The sequence below is a fragment of the Eretmochelys imbricata genome, chromosome 19 (assembly GCF_965152235.1).
Source record: "Eretmochelys imbricata isolate rEreImb1 chromosome 19, rEreImb1.hap1, whole genome shotgun sequence".
NCBI lineage: Eukaryota > Metazoa > Chordata > Testudines > Cheloniidae > Eretmochelys > Eretmochelys imbricata.
Window position 1 is genome coordinate 10,784,302 of NC_135590.1, and position 19,595 is coordinate 10,803,896.

Genomic DNA, 19,595 nt, shown 5'->3' on the forward strand with positions numbered 1-19,595 from the left:
ACACCCAAGAGTCAAGAACAAGAAAGTGCTTTTATTTACCTCCTCTGCGTGCAATGACTCCATCCCCCCGCAGCGCTGCGTGGCCAGGGGTCGGAGCCTGGAGTCCCACCAGCCTGGCTGGGGCTGCAGCCCGCCCAGGGGAAACGGAGCCAGCGTGAGGAATAACACAACCAGCCCCCTGTGAGAGCAGATTGGGCCTGGGAAGGGGAAAAGGCAGCTGGCAGGCACCAGAGAGATGATCTGGGGAACATCTGGGGGGGGCCCTTAGGCCACCCTTAAAGAGGAAACCAGCAGTGGGTTGTGGGTCCCTTGAGATCTCCAGAAGGAACAGCACTAGGAAGCTCACCTGAGCCTAGGGGAGACCTCTCCAGCCCCTGTAGCCTGGGAAAGCCCTTTGTCTGAGGATCAGTCAGCACGACTGAGCAGGGGTTACAAAGATGAAGGCTGGTGAGAAGTTACAGGCCGGGGTGGGGCAGAGGGCTCAAGGCATGTGCATGGGGGTGGGGGGAGGCATGTTCCTCCAGCAGACAGAAGGTGAAGGCCCAGTGGACTGCTGACCCCAGGCAAGTGGCTGACCCAGCTTTGCCCCCCTCACCCACTGGAATTATAGCAGGAAATGGGAGCTCGCCAGCCCGGGGCGCAGGGCAGGGGAGAAACGAACAATCAAACAGAGCTAGAGCTGTGCCGTGGAGGGTCCGGCGAAGGTGGTTTGAGCCCATCAGCCCCGAGGGTCCATCCATCCAGAGAGGGCAGGGCCAGGAGGGCACCCTGAGCTTTCCAAACAAGGCAGCGACATTAGGTCTTGCTGGGGACTGGCCTGAGCCTGGGATGGAGCGTGTGTGGCCCCGGGGCCAGGCCTCCCCGTGACGAGTCTAATGGACAACATGGCTCCGAGCCGGAGGACCCGGCCTGGCAGTGCTTTGCATAGCTCCACGGCGCCCAGATCTCCTGCCCCAGCAAGCGGCGCTGAAGGAGGGAGAGGGGCGCTGCTGCGAGCAAGGAGGGCAGCCGGAGCACTGACCGCCTCGTCTTCCATTCCTCCTCCCACAGGAAACCACTTCACCGCACTGCCCCGGGGATCAGCCGTCAGATCCTAATGCGGTGGGACAAAGAAGAGAGCTCACCAGCGAGGGCTGTGTCCTACCGCAATCGCTGCCCGCCCCCGGCGCAGCCATTCCCCACCCTGGCGCAGGCTGCTGGCCCAGACAGGCCTGGATGCCCCAGGGGCTTAGCAGCGCAAGGAACCCTTCACAACCAGGTCGCTGGTTCAATCCCAGCCCAGGGAGGCAGCTCTCAGCAGAGGATCCTCCTCTGTCCCTAAACCAGGGCTGGCACCATCCCGCTGTCGATCTGGCCCCAAGAGGGTAATGTAGTTAGATGGGCAAATAAACCATGGGTGGGGGACGGACAGACAGACACACACAGGGCTGCTTGTAGGGAAACAGGCCAATTATGCACAGCCCAGGGACATGGCTCCTTGCTTCCCACGGGCAGGTTGTACTGGCCACCCCCGTCCTTGTCCTTGAAAACCCAAACGTTCTCAGCCTCTCCCCGGCCCCTTAGGACCTAATGCACATGGCGGGTGCTGGAGATGGTCTCCCAGAGACCCTTCTATCGGAGAGCCTGACACTATAGCAGGCCTCAAGGGCCGGCCTCAAGGGCCCTTCGCACACCTGGAGGACAAAGCTGGACAGGCATCCATTCGCCCTCGCAGCCTGGCGGGGCAGGGGAACCAGATACCTGCTACGGCAGCACCGGCCCACGCCCGGCAGGTCAGCCCAGTTTGCCCGGGCCCGTGTAACTCTGCCAAGCGATTTCCATGCCTTGAGCTGTCCTCAACCTCCCGCCCCTGCGCTGGGATCCGCCCAGCAATAAAGAGCCACCCTGGAGAAATCAAACCGTGCAGCTTTAATTCCGCCCCCGCGCTCACAAGGCTTTGGCCCACTGCACACAGCATGCCCCCAGCCGCCCCCCAGGGACCCACACGGCAACACAACGGCACAGCAAGAGCACGCGGACGGCTTGGGGGGGGGGGGGAGCGGGCAGAGGGAGGGGTACAGGCCCTGTTAACCATCCCACCTTCCCCTCACAACGGCTGCGTTGGGGAAGGGGGGACAAAGCGATACCGGCAGACATGCTGCTGGCCCGGGGGGGGGTGGCGGGGTGGGGGCGGTCAGAGCTGTCTGCTGCTAAGCTACCTTGAGCAGAGCCACGGCTCATAGGGGGCTGCTGCCATCCAGACAGAACGGGGAGCTGCTGGGGATGCCAGTGGCCAGGAGCACCCTGTATTTTAGAGATGGCCCCACAGCGAGCCAGCAAAGCGTCACCTGCCCTGCCACCAGGGGGCGGGGGGATGAACAAAAATCCTCCTCGGGATTCAGCAATCAAGTGAGAAATTCAGGGACAGGATTATTTGGAAATTGCTCCGGGGGGGGCTCAGGAAGAGGACACGAGGGGCAGGCATCTCACTGCCTCCCCGACGAGCCCCGGCAGCGGGAATTGCCAGAGGGAGAGCTCATAAGACCCGGTCTGAGCTGGACGCGGTTTTCACACAGCTGGGGGTGGCGGATGGGCTCGGGGATAATGCACCGGGCTGGGGTTCAGGGAGGCCTAGATTCGATTTCTGATTGTGCCATCGAGTCCATGCGGCACGCAGTTCAGGCCAGATTTTCAAGAGCCCAGCGCGCGAGGGGAAGAGTCTGGCTCATTGGAAGAGTCTGGCTGATGGGCGCGCAGGGAGTCAGTTCCCTCTCTGTAAAACTGGGATAATCCTTCCTCTCCCTCTTGAAGACAGTCAACCTCTTGGGGCGGGGTCTGTGTCTCACTCTGCCTCTGTACAGCCCCTGGCACCGGGGGGCCTGATCGTATTCGGGTCTTCTAGGCGCTATAGTGCTAAGAGAACAGACCCTGCCTGCTCCGTTCAGCGTACTTGGGAGTGCAGGGGGAAGGGCCGCGCAGAATTGCTTCCAGCAGGACACACTCCACTGCAGATTTCAGAGGCTCTTCTCATTGTTGTATGACCTGCCGCTTCACCCCTGTAACAATGTCTCTGGCGTCTTCCAGCCAAGGACCCCACAGCGTTTCACAGGTAGCTATTACTACTGTACAGCTGGGGAAACTGAGGCACAAAGATTCTGCAGCGAGCCCAGTGGCAGAGGCAGGAACAGAACCCAGCCCTCCCACTCTAACTCCCCCACTACACTACTCTCTCCCTCACCAGGGCCACGGGAGCACCAGGGAAGCCAATCAGGCGGGGCACAAACAAACGCTTTCCACACAGCCTGGCTGCACAAAGCCAGGCTGGAGCCAGACTGAGGACGCTTACGTAGGGAGGAAGGGTTGATTTCCCAGTCCACAAAGGGGGTTGTTTGGGAACTGCTATGACAGCAGAGAGCCTTGCTGTAGCACAGGGGCTGGGGCGGGGGGGAGAGACGGCCAGACGCCAGCCAAGAAAACGCTTGTGACAGCAGTGGGCCGTGGTGGTGGATGGGAACAGGGTAGCGTCCCATTAAATAGCTGTGGGGACATTGCTCAGCTCCATCCCTTGAATGGGGCACTCGGCCCCGCCTTTGGGCAAGGAGACAGCATTTTAATACAAGCGAACGGGCTAGCCAAGGCCTGCATGCCCCCTCCGTGCAGCACGCAGCCAGGAAGGGAGCAGGCTGGGCTAACATGCTGCCCTGGAGACACCCCCAGCCCCAGCGACGGGCAGCTCCAAGGAAGGGTGAGGTTTTCTCTTGTTGCAGCCTTGGCCCATTTCCCGGCACCTTGCTCGCGCACACAGCCACACCTACTGGTTCTCCTCCCTGGCGCCGGGCAGCGTGCAAGGGAAACACGGAGAGAGGGGACAGCCCCTGACATTAGACACAGGCCCAGCTCCCTGCCCAGCGCAAGACTCTACCCTCCACGCTCTCCTATGGGGTGTGAAGGGAGGCAGGGGCCCTACTCCCACAAGAGAGAAAGTCCCCGAGCCGGGACTGGGGCTGAGAGAGGCAGGGCCCCAGGTGAAACGAGGCGAGCATGTGCCCAGGACTTGGGCATGCCTAGAGGTCAGTCCCTGCATGGTGTATGGTACCTTGGGCAGGGGAGTAAGGCCAAGTGGGTTCATCCTGGAAAGGGGAAGGGGGCTCTGGATGGGCTGGCAGGTGGAGGAGCGCATAAGCTAGGGAGCAGCAGAGGAGTGTGGGTGTTGGGGGGCTTGAAGGGGCCCAGCCCAGAGCCTCTGGAGATGCCCTACCCCAGCACAGGGAGAAGAGCGAGCGAGGCCCCATTTCATCCAGCTTCAGTGACTCTGGCCCAGCCTCCCCTCTCGCAAACGGCCGCTTCCCAGCTCTGGCCCATCCCCACATGCCCTGGCCAGGCCACAATCAGCATGAGGGGTTTAAACAAGGAGGGCTCTGGCTCTGCAGCAGAACGAGCTTTCCTAGGGGCCGAGTCCCTGGATCCTGTGTCTCTGCTGCGAATGGCAGGAGGTGGGGGATGATTCGGGGAGGGGAGAAGCCAGCTGGCAGGCACCAGAGAGATGAACGGGCGACAACAGATGGATGAGGAGGCAGAAAAACAACCAGATGAGAAACACATGGGGGACGAGTCTCCACCAGAGGGAAAGCTGGGGTTTATTGCTCACAGAGCACGCGCGTTGGGGAGATCTGGCCTCCGCAGAGCAGGGAGAGGCAGAGCGGATGCCCCAGTGAGCATAAGGGGGACAAGACAGGGGAAAAAGAGAACACGGAAAGTTTCACAGCAGGGCCTGCATGAGCGTGAACCAGCGATGCACGGCCACGAGCAAGAGAGAGGAGCCTGGATGAGACGCCACACACGGCCATGTGCACGCAGCTGGCGGAGACAGACACGCAAGGGTCTCGCAGCGCCCAGGGGAGTAGGTGCAGAGACCCCAGACGCACACAACTGCCTAGCTGTGGCAGGGGAAAACATGCCCACGGCGGTTCTAGACAGATTGCAGTCAGTGCTTTCTAAACACGGGTGGAAAGATGGGAGCCAGACAGTGCTATGCCCCCCCCCCGCCCCCAGGGCCCCAGCTGGATCTAGCAGCTGCCCCATGTACAGCTATGGGTGGGTCAATATCGAGCCTATGGCACCAGTGGGTCTCCCTCTATGCCCCATCACACACAGCCCACGTGGCAGGGCTCGCCCCCAGCCGCTCCTGGGATCGGAGCTGTCCTCGAGCCCCAGGACCAAGCCTGGCCAAGACAGACAGTGTGCGTGGGGGGGAGCTTACAGTGTCTGGTAGGTGCTGTCCTTGGACTTGAGGAACTTGACGATGAAGTAGAAGACGGCCTGGATGCTCAGCACGAGGACGATCCCCCCCACGAAGCTGGCTGAGTTGAAGCCAGGCGGGCGGAACTCGGGGGTGGCTGTCAGCGGGGGGCCTGCCGTCGTCCCTGGGGGGGAAGCAGCAAGGGCGTTACTGGGGCCTGGCGCCATGCGCACCCCCCTGCGACGCCACGCTCCTTCTCCTGGCATGCCACCTGCTCCCTAGTTACTGGTCACCTGAGCAGGCTTCTGGGACCTTGGGGCCCCGAGCCCAGATAATGGGGATGCTGTCCTTGGTGCTGAAGGCAAGACCCCTCTCCTGCCCCTGGCTAAGCAGGGCTTCCCTAGGCAGTGATGGAGGGAAAGGGCCAGGAGGAAGAGATGGGAGATGCCCTAGGCTCTGGAACAAGCTCACCTAAAGCTCTCCAGGAACTAGGAGGGGCATTCCACCTGGAGAGAACACTGTCTTCTCTGCCAGCGCCCCAGCATGGTGCCAGGGGGACCGGGCCATCAGAGATGAAGCTGAGGTCCTGGTTGTTTGGGACGAGGGTCACTCCAGATCCCATGGCACTTCCCCCATTCTCTTTGGCCAGCAGCATCTCTTCTTCCCCACCCCACCAGTGCTGCAGCGTACGAGTGGGCAGCTGCCCTCCTCCCCAGAGGTGGCTGCATTCCAGCACAGCCCGCATGCTCGGATTCCTCTCGTGATCTAGTCTCCCAAGCCCAGATGGCATCTCAGGCACCGAAGCTGATGGTGACGCAGCAGCCGGTTGACTGGCGAGGAAGAACTAGACCCGTCTGGCGGCAGATGTGAGAGGAAGGGGCAGAAACACAGAGCAGCGGCGTTCTGCAGCCTGATATGTTTTATAACAGAGTGAAATGCAAAGGGTCGGGGGGACGCTGCAGGTCCCCCATGCACACTACAGACCCCAGAGGGGTCACTGGAAGGAGACTGTTTAGGGAATGGAGTTTAACCCTTTCAGTGCTCTCGCTCTGCCAGCCCGTTCCTCTGTCCACAGCACCTGCTGCAGCAGAGAGTTTACTGCAGAGCAGAGACTGTGTGAGTGTGAGTGTGTGAGAGCGAACCACCTGCATGCGGAACGGGAGGACTGGGAAGAGAAGCCATCAGCTGCTCTGCTAACGAGAGCGACTGCCCATCAGAGCCCGGGCTGGATCAATAATTCACAAAGCTCCGGGATAAAGTTACTAGTTTTAATTAGCTGAAAGCTCTCTGATTCCTGCTCCTCCTTCCTGGAAAAAGGCTCCTTCCCATAACACTGCCGTCCCGTTCCCCATCCTCCCACCTGGTTACCCTCCCCACCCGCCCTAGCAAACAATGAGCCAGGAACTGGAAAGAGTATTTGTGCCCATTGCATGCCGCCTGCCTCCATTTCCCCAGGCAGGTGCAGCTGGATACGGTTTCCTCTTCCTATCCCATGCTGCATTGCTACAGCCTGTCTCACAGGTGCTGGGGTCCGCTCCACCCAGAGCTCTTACGAGCCCAGGGCTCGGCTGCATTTTAGTGGGGAGTGAAGCAATGCTTGGAGAGTCTCTACGTAAAATCAGAGGGCTCTCTCTCTCTCACTTGCACACAGGTCTGATTTTTCTGAACGTTTGGGCCCCAAATACACATGCAAAATGAGTGTGCAAGTTGATCAACTTGTGATATTCTGCACGAGCGATGACCTGGTTTGCACGAACAAATCACAGTTAACTGTGCCTATAAGTTAGTACGCGGGTGTCTCACACCCCCTTGTAAAAGAAGTCAGATCCATCGTTCAGACATAATAGGTAGCGCTGGATGCTTCACAAAAGGCACCGCACGCAGCCCGGGGAGCTTGGCAGGGAGAGATGTCAGCCACCCCTGCCTTAGTACATGCTAGGCTTTCACCACCAAATATTTGGCGATCCCCAAAATGGGGCTCTCCCCTATGTGACAGTGCTCTGATTAATAGAATACTTTGCCTTTGTACAGCACCGGGCATTAACCTAGAAGCACTTCAGGCAGTGATTAGTAACCCTCCAAACTCTCCCTGGGATGGCAGGGAAAGAATGTCATTATTCCCCTTTTCAGTGCAGATGGAGAAACTGAGGCACGGAGCGGGGGAGGGAGGAGGAGGAGGACTTTGCAGAAGTGTCACAGCCAGCACTGTCAGTGGAACCCAGGAGTCCTGAGGGCCAGGCCTGTGCTTGAATTACAGCACACGCTTCCCTCCCCCTGTTTCTGCAGGAGAAATTCTAGAACGAAGAGACATTCATCTGGCTGTCTGCCGCGGGAAGGAAGAGTGAGTGTTCTCACCAAAACAAACCCTGCCAGACTCCTCCCCGCTGACCCGAGCCTGGTGCAAGAACCACAAATTTGAACTTGCCTCTACTCCAGCCTGCCACTGCTGGTCACCCTAGATCCCCAGCTGGACACTCCCTCCCCAGCCCACCTGGGTGCCACTTGCCTGGCGTGAGGATCTCAGGCTCCTTGGTGGGCGCTCGCTGGGGCTCCTTGGTGGGCGCTCGCTGGGGCTCCTTGGTGGGCGCTCGCTGGGGCTCCTTGGTGGGCGCTCTCCATGCTGAGGGGGCAAGGGTGGCAGAACAAAACAAGGTGCTTAGAGGCCAGAGTTCCTCTCTGGCTCTTACCATGGCTGGGACTGGAGCAGATGGGACTGGAGCTCCCCCACCGTCACTGTTCCTGCCCCGTTCCCTACAGCGTCCCTTGCTGGGAGCGGCTGGGTCTCATGTAGCTGGGAAACATCAATTGGCCGTCAGACATATCAAGTTCCCCAACGGGTTGAGCCCATGGAACTGCGCCTTCTTCTCCCAGGACAGGCAGCCCTGCTTATACCCTATGCATGCAATTAGCTGCAGGCAGGGGCTCCTGCACACATTTAGTCAGAGGTGTTTACAGGATCCTGGAAGCAGCTAGGACAGGAGTAGCTAGCTGCTGCCTTGATAGCCAGTGCTCCTGCCAAGTTCTCCACAGCGCCTCCTGCAGGGAGAGGCCGGGGCTGGTCTCACAGCTGCCGCTCCTGCAGCGGAGCGTGGGTTCTCTTACACAAAAGCAGATGATAAACAACAGCAATACCAGGCACTTACATTGAGACCATCAGCTCGCACAGCGCCTTGCAAAGAAGGGGGAATATCGTCCCCATTTGACAGATAGGAAAATAAATAGCACCTGAGCCAGGGACAGAATACAGGTCTGCCGAGGCCTGGTGCTGCACTCCACCCACGGCCTGTGCGGCTGCGTTCACCCCGGGAAGTTACCTGGACATGTAGCTGTGACATTGTAGATGGAGCATGTCTCCTTGGTGGCTTCTCCCTTCCCAATGCAGTCCCCGGGCCCTGAAGGAAAGAGGAAAAAACTTCCACAAAACTCCCCTGAGCAAACCTGCCCTCTAGAAAACCCTGCCATTCCCCCCCGCGAGGAGGGCTCTGAGTGGGGGAGGCCTGGCTGGCGTGAGGAGACAATGAGCGAGACCGTGTGGTCAGCCTGGTAAGCCACACACGAGCGCTGGGGAAGCAGAGTCTAAGGACTCAAAAGTCCAAACCTGCCCAAGTGAGCATACAGGCTTTGAGTTTGACATGTCCCGACTTTGCCTCAGCAGCCTCTGCTCCCCCAGGCCCTGCCCAGCATCACGCCCAGAGCTTGTGTGGACGGCGTCACGCTTGGAACATGATTTCCCGCGGGGATGCGTTCCTGAACAGCGTTTCTTGGACGACTGGCAAACCTCTCCCCCCATCGGATCCATGCAGCTTTCATCAGGGCCCATGGTTTGTACCGACAATTCCCCCAGGAGCTGTAAGTCCTGGGAGAGCCCCATCGTGGGCTGAGACGGGGACTGGCTCTCACCCTTGGGGATATTTCAGTTCCTGGAGGGTGGAAGAACAGCAAGGAGATCACATCTCCCATTGTTTTGTCCCTATAAGTGGCTCTCTCCAGCATTAGACACCTAACCACAAATTCCAGCCTATTTGGGATCCACAGACCCCCAGATAGATGGGATCCCGTGGAACTCAAGTCACAACCCTGGCGTCAGCTCAGCTGCATGAGCCCCATCCCCTTTGGAAAGCCAGTTGTTATTTTACCATTTCAGCTATGGACCCTTACATAGCTTCACTCCAGACCCCAGTAACCTGGCAGAAGCCCATCCCAGCACATGGTGGCTGGATGAAGGTGGCTGGACCAACAGGCAGCTGGACCTAGCATGGCACACCAGAAACCCATTCCTGGAGAGCGAGAGGCAGCCTACTGGCTTGTCAGCCACGCAGACAAGCTGTTCAGATGCCACTTCTAGAGCAAGAGGTCATGGTTGACTTGCAAGCAGAGCAGAATCTGAGACATCTCACCCCAGAAATGGCTGCATGTTACCAGCAGGTGACGTGATCTCCAAATAGACGGACTCTGGTTACTTTAGTTAAAGTCACCAAAGGAGCCTGGGCTTCCCAAAAGAGTTTAAACAAGGTGGCAGGTATTTTTAAGCTACTGGGTTTTCTGCAGGTCCATGTGCTTGGGCCGATGGGGTCGGCTTCTTCTTGCCGCACGTTCTTCTGTCTCAGTTATCTGCCCCACCCATTGGGAAGTGGAGGATTTTCGATTCCATTATCTCTGCTTCTCCCTCCCCCCGCACTCCCGACGACATCAGTTGTTATTGAAGGTAGCAGCAGAAGCATCCAGAGCCCCCTCCCAAAGCAACAGGACACCCACCCAGAAAACAAAGATGCCGTGTGCTGTTCTGTTCAGGGCTGGCTGGGCCCTGGGCTTTAAAGCACCAGGGGGAGATTTGAAAGAGACAGACCCCCCCCCCCAGCAAAGACCTAGTGTCTTCCATGGGTCACAGAGCAGGGACTTTGCAAAGCCTCCAGCTTGGAGAGCTCATGCAACACTGCATAGCGGGACAGAAGCAAGAGAATGAATTACACGGATGAGCAGGAAAGACCCTCACGCAGTCGCCAGTCTGTCACTTTTCCTCACTCGGCTCTGAAAGGGACAACCCAACTCCCCTTGCCCAGCTGGGCCTGATCCCCTCGGTGCCCCCGGCAGAGCAATGGGACAGCGGGCGTGGCAAGTGGCTCTGCTGGCCACAGTGCGCATAGGGTGGGCCGGGGCGTACACACCAGAACAGCGAGCGGAGTTTGTTCTTTGCTCACTGGGGGAACTGGGCTGCCCGGCCACAGGAGCTTAATTTGTGCCTGGGGTTGGCAGGGCTCAGCCCCAGCCTCTCGGTGGCACGCAAGGCCATGCTGGGCAGAGGATGCCAGGGTTACTGCTGGAGCCCCGGCACTTCTGCCTTTGCAAATTAAGCACCGCCAGCCACGGCAGACTGAGCTAGCAACCCGCCAGCCCTGCACCGGCCACCAGGTGGCGCTGCTGCTGTTGGCCGGCGGTGGGCCGGAGGGGTGAGGCCTAGAGCCAGAGGCCTTTGCGGGGGGTGGGGTGGGGTGGGGGGGAAGACAGGCTGTACCCGCCAGTAGAAGCAGCTGGGGGCGGGTGGCACTCGATACCGGGGAGCGTGATTCACGGGGCCGTGGGAGGCGATGGCTTAGGACAGGGTGGGCGGATAATGGGATTTTTGGCAGGTGAATGTGTGGGGGATGCTGGGTAATTTGGGGGGTGATGATGTGACTGGGGAGGGGCCCCCCCACTAATGACTCTTGGTCCCCCGTCCCCACCCTTAATCAGACCACAGTAGGCCAGCTGTTGCCTCTCCGCTGGGTTTAGCAGCTCCCCGCGGGCTGGCTCCCCACTGTACCGCAGAGGCTTTTGCAGCAGGCGGCTGGGCCCGACCTCAGCCTGGCTTTTGAGCAGGGCGCTGCAAGGGAAGAGGTGGCCAGACTAGCAGCCAGGGAAGCCAGGCCTCAGCTCACAGAACCAGCCGGGGCCCCTCCGCGTCCTCCGTCTATCCCGCAAGGAGGATAACTCTGCTTTCACCAGGGTAGTCACCTCCACTAGAGGGCTGAGCTGGGGTGGGGTGTGGGTTCCCCAGCATCCCCCATCGAGACCAGCGTCCAGAGACAGGGAGATTTCTCCAAGATGGTCTCCGTAGGGAAGCAGGACATGACTAGGTGGACAGTGAAGAAACCTTCCGTCACTGAATCACTTAGAAAGCTTGGAATTCAGCTGTCAAAGGGCAGCAAACTCCCCACCGCCCTGCCAACATGAGAGGAAGCAGCTCAGCCTAATCCCCCACCCGGCTAGCAGCGCCGAATACAACCAGCAGCACCCTGTCCGGCCCGGGGACAAACCCGCCCCAACAGAGAGAGAGCGAACGCAGACCCCTGCCGGGAAAGGCAGTCAGGAAATCTGTCCTGAAACCATTCGCAGTGGAACCCTCTCCCGATTCCCCGGTGACAGCCCAATACCCCGGTGACAGGCGCAGCATCCGACCCATCACGGACACTGGCATCGGGAGAGAGCACGTGGCCTGACCAGAGTAAAAGTGCCCACCCATTTGGGCACCTGCAGAGAGGGCCGGTCTTTCCAAGCGCTCAGTGTGACCCTTACAGATGGGTTTTCTGAGCCCTCGTGAAAACCAGACCCCAGTTGTGGGTGCGTAGACTCTAGCTCAAAGGGAACAGGGCCCACTAACACTTAAGACACTGGTACTTTCCAGGCCACCAGCAGAACAATCCTAGGGCCTGTTTCTAGCCATTTCCTGGGCCCAGGGTGGGACTGAGAACCGTGCCATGGATTCGCCTTACACGGAGGGTTTGGGAGACGGCTTTAAGATCCCTGCTGACGGTGGAAGCTGTGCTGATGTTTGAACACAACCGGATACCTCCTGGCCAGCAGGACCCATGGGGCCAGGCTGCAAAGGGTTAACACAGGAGAACTCGAGGCGCTCCCCCACCGTACCTGGCTCCTCCAAGGCTCCGCAGTGCATCCACACGCAGCCTGTGATGTTCCGGGAAGCGTCTCCTTCAATGCACCTCTCACAGGGCTCCAGCTGTTTGCACTCTCCTGCCAAAACCAAGAGGACGCCAGATGTCAGGTCACAGCAAGCAGCCGGGTAACTAGCCCGCCCCGCCGTCTTTCTGCTTGGAGGACGGGGCACGGAGCCATGAGACGTCAAGGTTGAAGGGCACCTCGGAACTGCTAAGTGAAGCCTTCACAGACACAGAACAGTCCCCAGCCCCCTCCGTTCTGACCTGACCGGGGGCCTTCTCGGGAGCCTGGCCAGCATCCCCCATGGGCGACTTGGTACCATGGCCTCTGAGCGACACTCAGACCCAGCAAGCCACAGCCCCGGCGAGCGTCTGGAGAGTCAAGACATTCCAGCCCTTGTCCCCTCTTGGAAGTTAGGTGGATTAGAGTCTAAGGATTAGACCCAAGAGAGGCAGAGTCCTGTGGTCTGAGCACGGGATAGAGTCAGAGCTCTCCAAAGCCTATTCCTCCCTGTCCTCAGGCAAGTCACTTCAGTACCTAAATACCTTTGAAAATCTGGGCCTCCGTTTCTCCATCTCTGAAAGTAGGACATTCATTTTCACATACCTCACCTGGCTGTGGCCCTGAGCTACAGGTGTCCCGCGCTGAATGCCCTCCCCAGAGAAGCAGAGAACACCCCAGTGCTTTACACGGAGCGACAGCCATGCCTTGCGCTGACCTAGCCCTTTTAGTCACAGATCTCAAAGCACAAATACACAGAGCTGGGCTAATGGCTGATTTGTTTGGATCCAAGCCAGTTCTGAAAAAACTCACTTCAGGATGAACCGACCAAGGGGTTTTTGAATTTTCAGTGAATTGAAGACCTCCATTTCGGGCTGTTCCAGAGCAGGACCTTGGCCCTGGGCTCCCTAAATCTCCGGTGACTGCCCAAAGCACTGGGCTAAGGGCCATAAGAGTCTGTGGGGCCGTGGCTGGATCACCTCCTCCTCCGGTTGTTTTTGTGAATGGACCAAACTATTTGGGTCAACTTCCCTGTGCTACCCCTGGGCAGTTCCCTCCAGAGGCTGGGGCACTGGGACAACCCTGCAGCACTCCTCACCTGCACCCAGCTCTGGGTGGAGCCATGTTGACCTCGCAGGATTCCTGTAACCAGCCCCACATTCTGGGGCTGTTGTCCTAGGGCGACAGCCTGCTTCCTCCGGCCTCCTGCCTAGTTCACTGGCAAAGCCTGGTCATGGGAGAGCCAAGGATTCACTGCCACTGTGGATCCCAATCCTGAAATCAGTGACTAAGAATGCTCAGCACATCCCAGGAGGCAATCGGCACTTGTCAGGATTGGACCCATAAAAACTATCTGGGGTGGATCATTCACAGTTAAAGGCTGGTCTCCTGGCTAACGCATTGCACCTGGACTCAGGAGAGCTGGATTCTATTGCCAGTTGGGTGACCCTGGGCAAGTCACTGAAATAGCTCCATACCTCAGTTTCCCTACCTGTAAAATGGGGGTCATTCCTTTGCCTTGTCTACTTAGATTGTAAGCTCTTTTGGGCAGGGACCGTCCAGATCCCGGTCCACACAGCCCCCAGCCCCAGGGAGCCCTGATCTCCGTTCAGGTCACTAGAAATAATGATACAAGTAGCAGCCTTCATGCTCCGTGGCTATTCCCCCAAACTGGGCCTGCTTTCTAATGGCCAGATACTTGCTAACGGCTAGGGTCCATTCTAGAGAGAGAAGCTCTCGGTGGAAAGTCCAACCAGAACCTGGGTGTCAGCACAGGATAAAAATCAGAGCGCATCCTAGCTCCCAGCAGCACGAGCCTAGCAGTCCCCAGTGTTTGCCTCCCAGAACTGCAGCCAGGCTGGGCTTTTTTCTAACAGGGGTTTGCCCCCTGCCCTGGCCCTTGCTGGCTTAAAAACACAGCCTCCCCCTCCCCCACCCGGATAGGCGTTAGCAAGTCCAACCACTATCACCGGTGGGATCCCACTGTGCCTGCCCCCCACATTTACTCATCACCACCCCAACATTTTAAAAAATAGCCCAGGGGAAAGTAAAGTGAGTCACCCAGGTATCGAACGGGCATCTCGTTTTTATTTTCGGAGAACTCTCCTGCCCCTGCGTTATTTGTTCGAAATGGAAGCAAAGTTAGCCAATAAGGAGGGGGTAGAGGGGAGGCTGCGCGATCTAGTGGTTAGAACAGGCCCTTTGGTGTCACGACAGCAGGATTCCTCGCCAAAGCCCACGTAGGCCTGGGCTGAACTCGAAGCACAGGAGTCGAGGGGGCTACTCGTGCAGCAGAAGGCACGCGGGCGTTGGTCACTGTTTGTACAGGAAAGGTTCATTGGCTCCGGGCACCCCGGGCTCTGGGTGTCCAACTTGTGCCCTCGAGGGCCTGTTGTTCAGAGGGACGGAGTGCCCGCCGGCCTTGCTGATAACAGCCGGTGTTGGGGGCACTCAGCACTGTCATGAATCAGGCCCCAGATCACAAGCTGAGCACCCAAAATTAGCAATTACCTTGGAAAAACCTAGGCACCCATCCCACAGTGAGCTCCACTCAGGTAAATCCCAGCACATCCATGGAGGTCACTGCCAGTTTGGGGCCCTGGAGGACCTTAACCTGTGTGCCTCGGTTTACCCCCTTGGGAGGGATGCCCACCCTTGGAAAAGCTGGACTGAGACACATTACAGGAGCAAAAAGGATGATTTCGGGACAGCTAACGAGCAGCTTAGGGTCTGAGTTGAAACAAAGGGTCCTTCAAACCAGCTGGCCATTAACCGCTAGGCGGAGCCTGACCCACAGGCCATTCCTGCTATTGCAAACCATGAAAAGAGAAAAGAAAATAATTAGGCAATTACCTTCCTGCATTAAGTTAAAAGCTGAGCCACACATTGCCATGGATACAGTGTTTTGGTGCTAACACTCCTCTTTGCCTAGCAGTTAAAGAGCTGTACAGTAACCAATGGGAAAGCAGGACTTTGTTCTCAGGGTTTCAGGCAGGTTTAGAATTTAAGTTATTTTTATCCTGCCAGGCACAGAGACACAGAATCAGACATTTTGCTGAATGCCGCCTATTCCGATGCTTTACACTGGGAATCGGGCAGCTGGAGGGAAAAAACAACACACAGATTGTTGCTAAGCCCTGGTGAGAGGTGGATTCAGATCCTAGAGCACCAGAAAGTCCCAGCTGCAGAAAGGTGAGCGAATCTGCAAGCGCTCGTCCCAGACTGGCAGGCAATCAGCTGAGCTGGAGAGCTCGGTGAGGAATGATTTAGGTCTCTTGTGGGCCATCCCCCCCGAGCTAGAAATCTCTCCCAAGCATTTCATGTGGGAAATGAAACAAGAGCGGGATTTGCATGGTGAGAACACAGAGCTCACGCGAGTCCCCAAGGAGGCAGGGAAACACAGGTGCACAGTTTAAGCTGGAAGTTACAGCAAGGAAATTCACCCTGCACAAATCGGTTCCCCAAGAGAGAACCCCGCAAACTGAGGGCCGGGTTTTGAGCTCAGGTCATACCCCCATTTGGGAACATTGTCCATTGTCTGCCCCAGCGCTGGGAGCCTAGCACAAGGGCTGCTCTGGGCACCAGCCACAGATCTGCTCTGAGCAAGGTCACAGGATAGTGGCGGGCAGCCGGTCATGGGTCACCACTGGCCTGGAACTGGTCAGTGGAGGAATGGGTCACAGAACCAGGCAAAGGCAGCCCCAGCCATGCAGTCCAGGGGGTTTCTCTGCCTTACCAATGGAAGTGAGAACAGCAGCTGATCACAAGCCCCAGGCTGGATTTGCTGCCCTGCAAAGGGCTCCCCTGAACCCCAGGACTTGGGAGGAGCCTGAGCCTGGACCCAGCAGCGTCCCCAGTGGTAGGAGACCCAGGAGGGCTCAGCCAGGTCACCTGGGATTGGGGGGAGGGGGGGACGGTTGTTTTGTAAACAAACTCAGCGCTGCCCTGGCAAGCTGCACAGGGCTTGGGGGGAGAAGGGGGCAGAGACCCTCGTGCTCTGAGCTTCCATTTTCAACAAACCCAGACTGTGGCTCCAGCCTGGGAGCGGGGTCCCTACTGGAGGGGTCACCCCGGGGGGAGGGGGACTCCCGGGGGGGCACCCCGGTCCCTCTGCGTTCCCCAGAGGCGCTGGAGCTGGGGAGGGGGAGAAGCTGCCACCTACCTGCCCAGCCGAGAGGCAGCCAGGGCGCGCAGAGCAGCGCGCAGCAGAGCGCAGCCCGCCGCGCCCAGGTGCGGGGCGCACCCATGTCTCCGGGGGGCAGGAGCGAGTCCCCGGCTCCGGCGGTTCGTCACTTTCGGGGGAGCGAGCGGGGCGCCCGGGAAGCAGCCGGAGCGGAGCGAGCTTATGCGCGCAGGGGCGGGGAGCTAGCAGCCAGCGTCCCGGCCGGGGGCGGGGGAATAGCCAGGTGCGGCCCCACCCAAAACCACGGGCTCCTTCGGGTGCTGCCCCTGTCGACCCCGTGGGGGCGCAGCTGCTTCTCCAGATAAGCCCCCATCTTAGCCAAAGGGGGGCACCCCCCCGAGATGCGACCTCCCCATATCCAGGGCAGAGGCCGGGGTCAGAAGCTCCCCCAGGTGCACACAAGCCCTTTCTCTACCTGCTAACAGAAATCCCACGGCTCCTCCCCAAATAGCCCTCCAGCCCTGTCCCCAGGAATCTACCCCCCTTTGGGCAGGGATGTCAAAGGTCTTCGCCAAGGGGCAACTGTGGGTGCCCAGTTTGCACCATGACTAGCGCCCAGTGAACCTTCACCAGCAAGTTCCAAAAACGTGCACCAACATTTGCTAAATTCCTGGATTTCCTCATTTAGGCTGGAGTGCTGAGCCCTGGCACTAGGGTGGAGAGCTCTGGGCTGCGGGTGCAGGTTGGCAGCTGAGCTCCTTTAAGAATCGGGCCTTCAGTGTAACCGTGTGCGCTGAGTCCCTTGGGGAAATGTCACCTCTTCTCTAAGGGCCTACCCGGGAGCGTCTGAAAAGCTAGCCCGTTGGCCCAGGCTCGTTCGCACAGCTGCCGGGGGAGGGGGCTGCACTCAGGCACACAAACAGAGTGGCCGGGATGGACAGGGCCTAAGTCAGGACGTTCACAAAGTTCCTTTGAACATGTTTGCAATGCTGCTTGCTGTTTGCATTGTGCACTGTGCTTGCTATTTATTGCGCCAACTGTCAGCCATTTGCAGCTCACTAAAATGAGTCCTGACAGGGAACCTGAGGTGTGCAAAGAAGGGTGCAGGTTTGGAAACAAAATCCAAACTTATTTGCAAATGCTGCTGCCCAGTCGGCCAGAGGGGAGCCTCCATGAAACCTGCAGAGGAGGGTCCTAATTCTCCCCTACCCTGCAAAGCAGCTGTACACGTGTGTAAAGCTACCAGACCAGAACAGCAGCACATCTGAGCTCACTTTGTACGGGAGTAAATGACACCAACACACAGTCAACCCGTGGAACTCGATGCCGGGGGTGTTGTGAAGGCCAAAAGTGTAACTGGGGCTCAAAACAGAATTAGGTACATTCATGGAGGATAGGTCCATCAATGGCTATTAATTAACCAAGATGGTCAGGGATGCAGCCCCCTGCTCTGGATGTTCCTAAGCCTTTGACTGCCAGAAGCTCTGAGTGGGCAACAGGGGATAAGAACGGCCCTACTGGGTCAGACCAAAGGTCCATCTAGCCTAGTATCCTGTCTTCCAACAGTGGCCAATGTCAGGTGCCCCAGAGGGAATGAACAGAACAGGGAATCATCGAGTGATCCATCTCCTGTCACCCATTCCCAGATTCTGGCAAACAGACTCAGGACACCCTCCCTGCCCATCCTGGCTAATTGCCATTGATGGACCTATCCTCCAGGAACATATCTAGATCTTTTTTGAATCCTCTTATGGTCTAGGCCTTCACAACATCCTCTGGCAAAGAGTTCCACAAGTTGACTGTGCGATGTGTGAAGAAATACTTCCTTCTGTTTGTTTTAAACCTGCTGCCTATTCATTTCATTGGGTGACCCCTAGTTCTTGTGTTACGAGAAGGAGTGAATAACACTTCCTTATTTACTTTCTCCACACCAGTCATGATTTTATAGACCTCTATCATATCCCCCCTTAGCCGTCTCTTTTCCAAGCTGAAAAGTCCCAGTCTTATTAATCTCTCCTCACACAGCAGCCATTCCAGACCCCTAATCATTTTTGTTGCCCTTTTCTGACCTTTTCCCTTTTTTGAGATGGGGTGACCACATCTGCATGCAGTATTGAAGATGCGGGTGCACCATGGATTTATATAGAGGCAATATGATATTTTCTGTCTTATTATCTTTCCCTTTCTTAATGATTCCCAATATTCTGTTTGCTTTTCTGACAACCGTTGCCCATTGAGTGGATGTTTTCACAGAACTCTCCCCAATGACTCCAAGATCTTTCTTGAGTGGTAACAGCTCATTTAGATCCCATCATTTTGTACATACAGTTGGGATTCTGTTTTCCAATGGACTTTACTCTGCATTTATCAACATCTGCCATTTTGTTGCCCAGTCACCCAGTTTTGTGAGGTCCCTCTGTAGCTCTTCACGGTCTGCTTTGGACTGAACAGTCTTGAGTAGCTTGGTATCATCTCCATCTGGGATGGATCACTTGATAATTCCCTGTTCTGTCCAGTCCCTCTGACGCACCTGGCATTGGCTACTGTCCGAAGATAAACCAGCTAGTTGTATGCTCAGGTTAGAAAGCAGCAGTCCCAAATGAGGGTCCCCTCCTCCATGCTGCCGACTGACCCCCGCCATTCAAAAATCCTGAGTCAGCCCCCCAAATTACAAGATTTGCTTAAAAATCATTAGATTTGACATAATAATAAAAGTTGGATTCTTTTTATTTGCCTTCTGGTTTTCAGCATTTTGACACTTTTCTCAGCAACCATGAGAGCGAGAAACTTAATTTCTTTTTGTGAAACCTGAAATTCTCATGTAATCAGCTGACTCGGGGAGCTGGGGCTCTAAGAAAAACCTGGAATATCTGAAGACTTCCAATAAAATTGCAAGAGCTGGCCACGCGGATCACCCATGGAACTCACTCCGTGTGATGGGCTGTCTGTTCTAGTCAGTCAGGCATGGTGGATATGAGAGGAAGGATAGCCCACTGGTTAAATCACTAGCCTGTACCTTTGAGACTGGTCCAATTCCCAGCTCCAACACAGACCTCCTCTGTGACTTTGGCCACCTCACTTAGCTTCTCTGTGCCTCAGTTTCCCATCTGTACAATGGGAGTCACAGCACTGCCCTGCCTCATGGGGCATAGCAAGGCTAAATACACTAAAGCCTGTGAGGATCTCAGATGCTACGGTAACAGGGGGCCAGATAAGAACCAGAGACAGATTCATTTAGCCCAGTCGCTCTCTCAGACTCGTGTGTGTCATTTCATACCTGGGAAAATGCCAAAGTCGCTCCTAACGTTTCTGTGGGAGGTG

At 57.3% G+C, this 19,595-nt stretch overlaps 1 protein-coding gene across 1 annotated transcript; it reads right to left on the reverse strand.

Moving 5' to 3' along the window:
* Positions 1-140: 140 nt before the first annotated feature.
* Positions 141-16,450, reverse strand: CD164L2 (CD164 molecule like 2). The gene is given in 6 exon segments (XM_077838020.1): positions 141-1,093; positions 5,240-5,402; positions 7,725-7,838; positions 8,488-8,610; positions 12,122-12,226; positions 16,314-16,450. Coding segments are annotated over 6 exon segments (597 nt in total). The 5' UTR covers positions 16,399-16,450; the 3' UTR covers positions 141-1,086.
* Between the last annotated feature and the right edge of the window lie 3,145 nt (positions 16,451-19,595).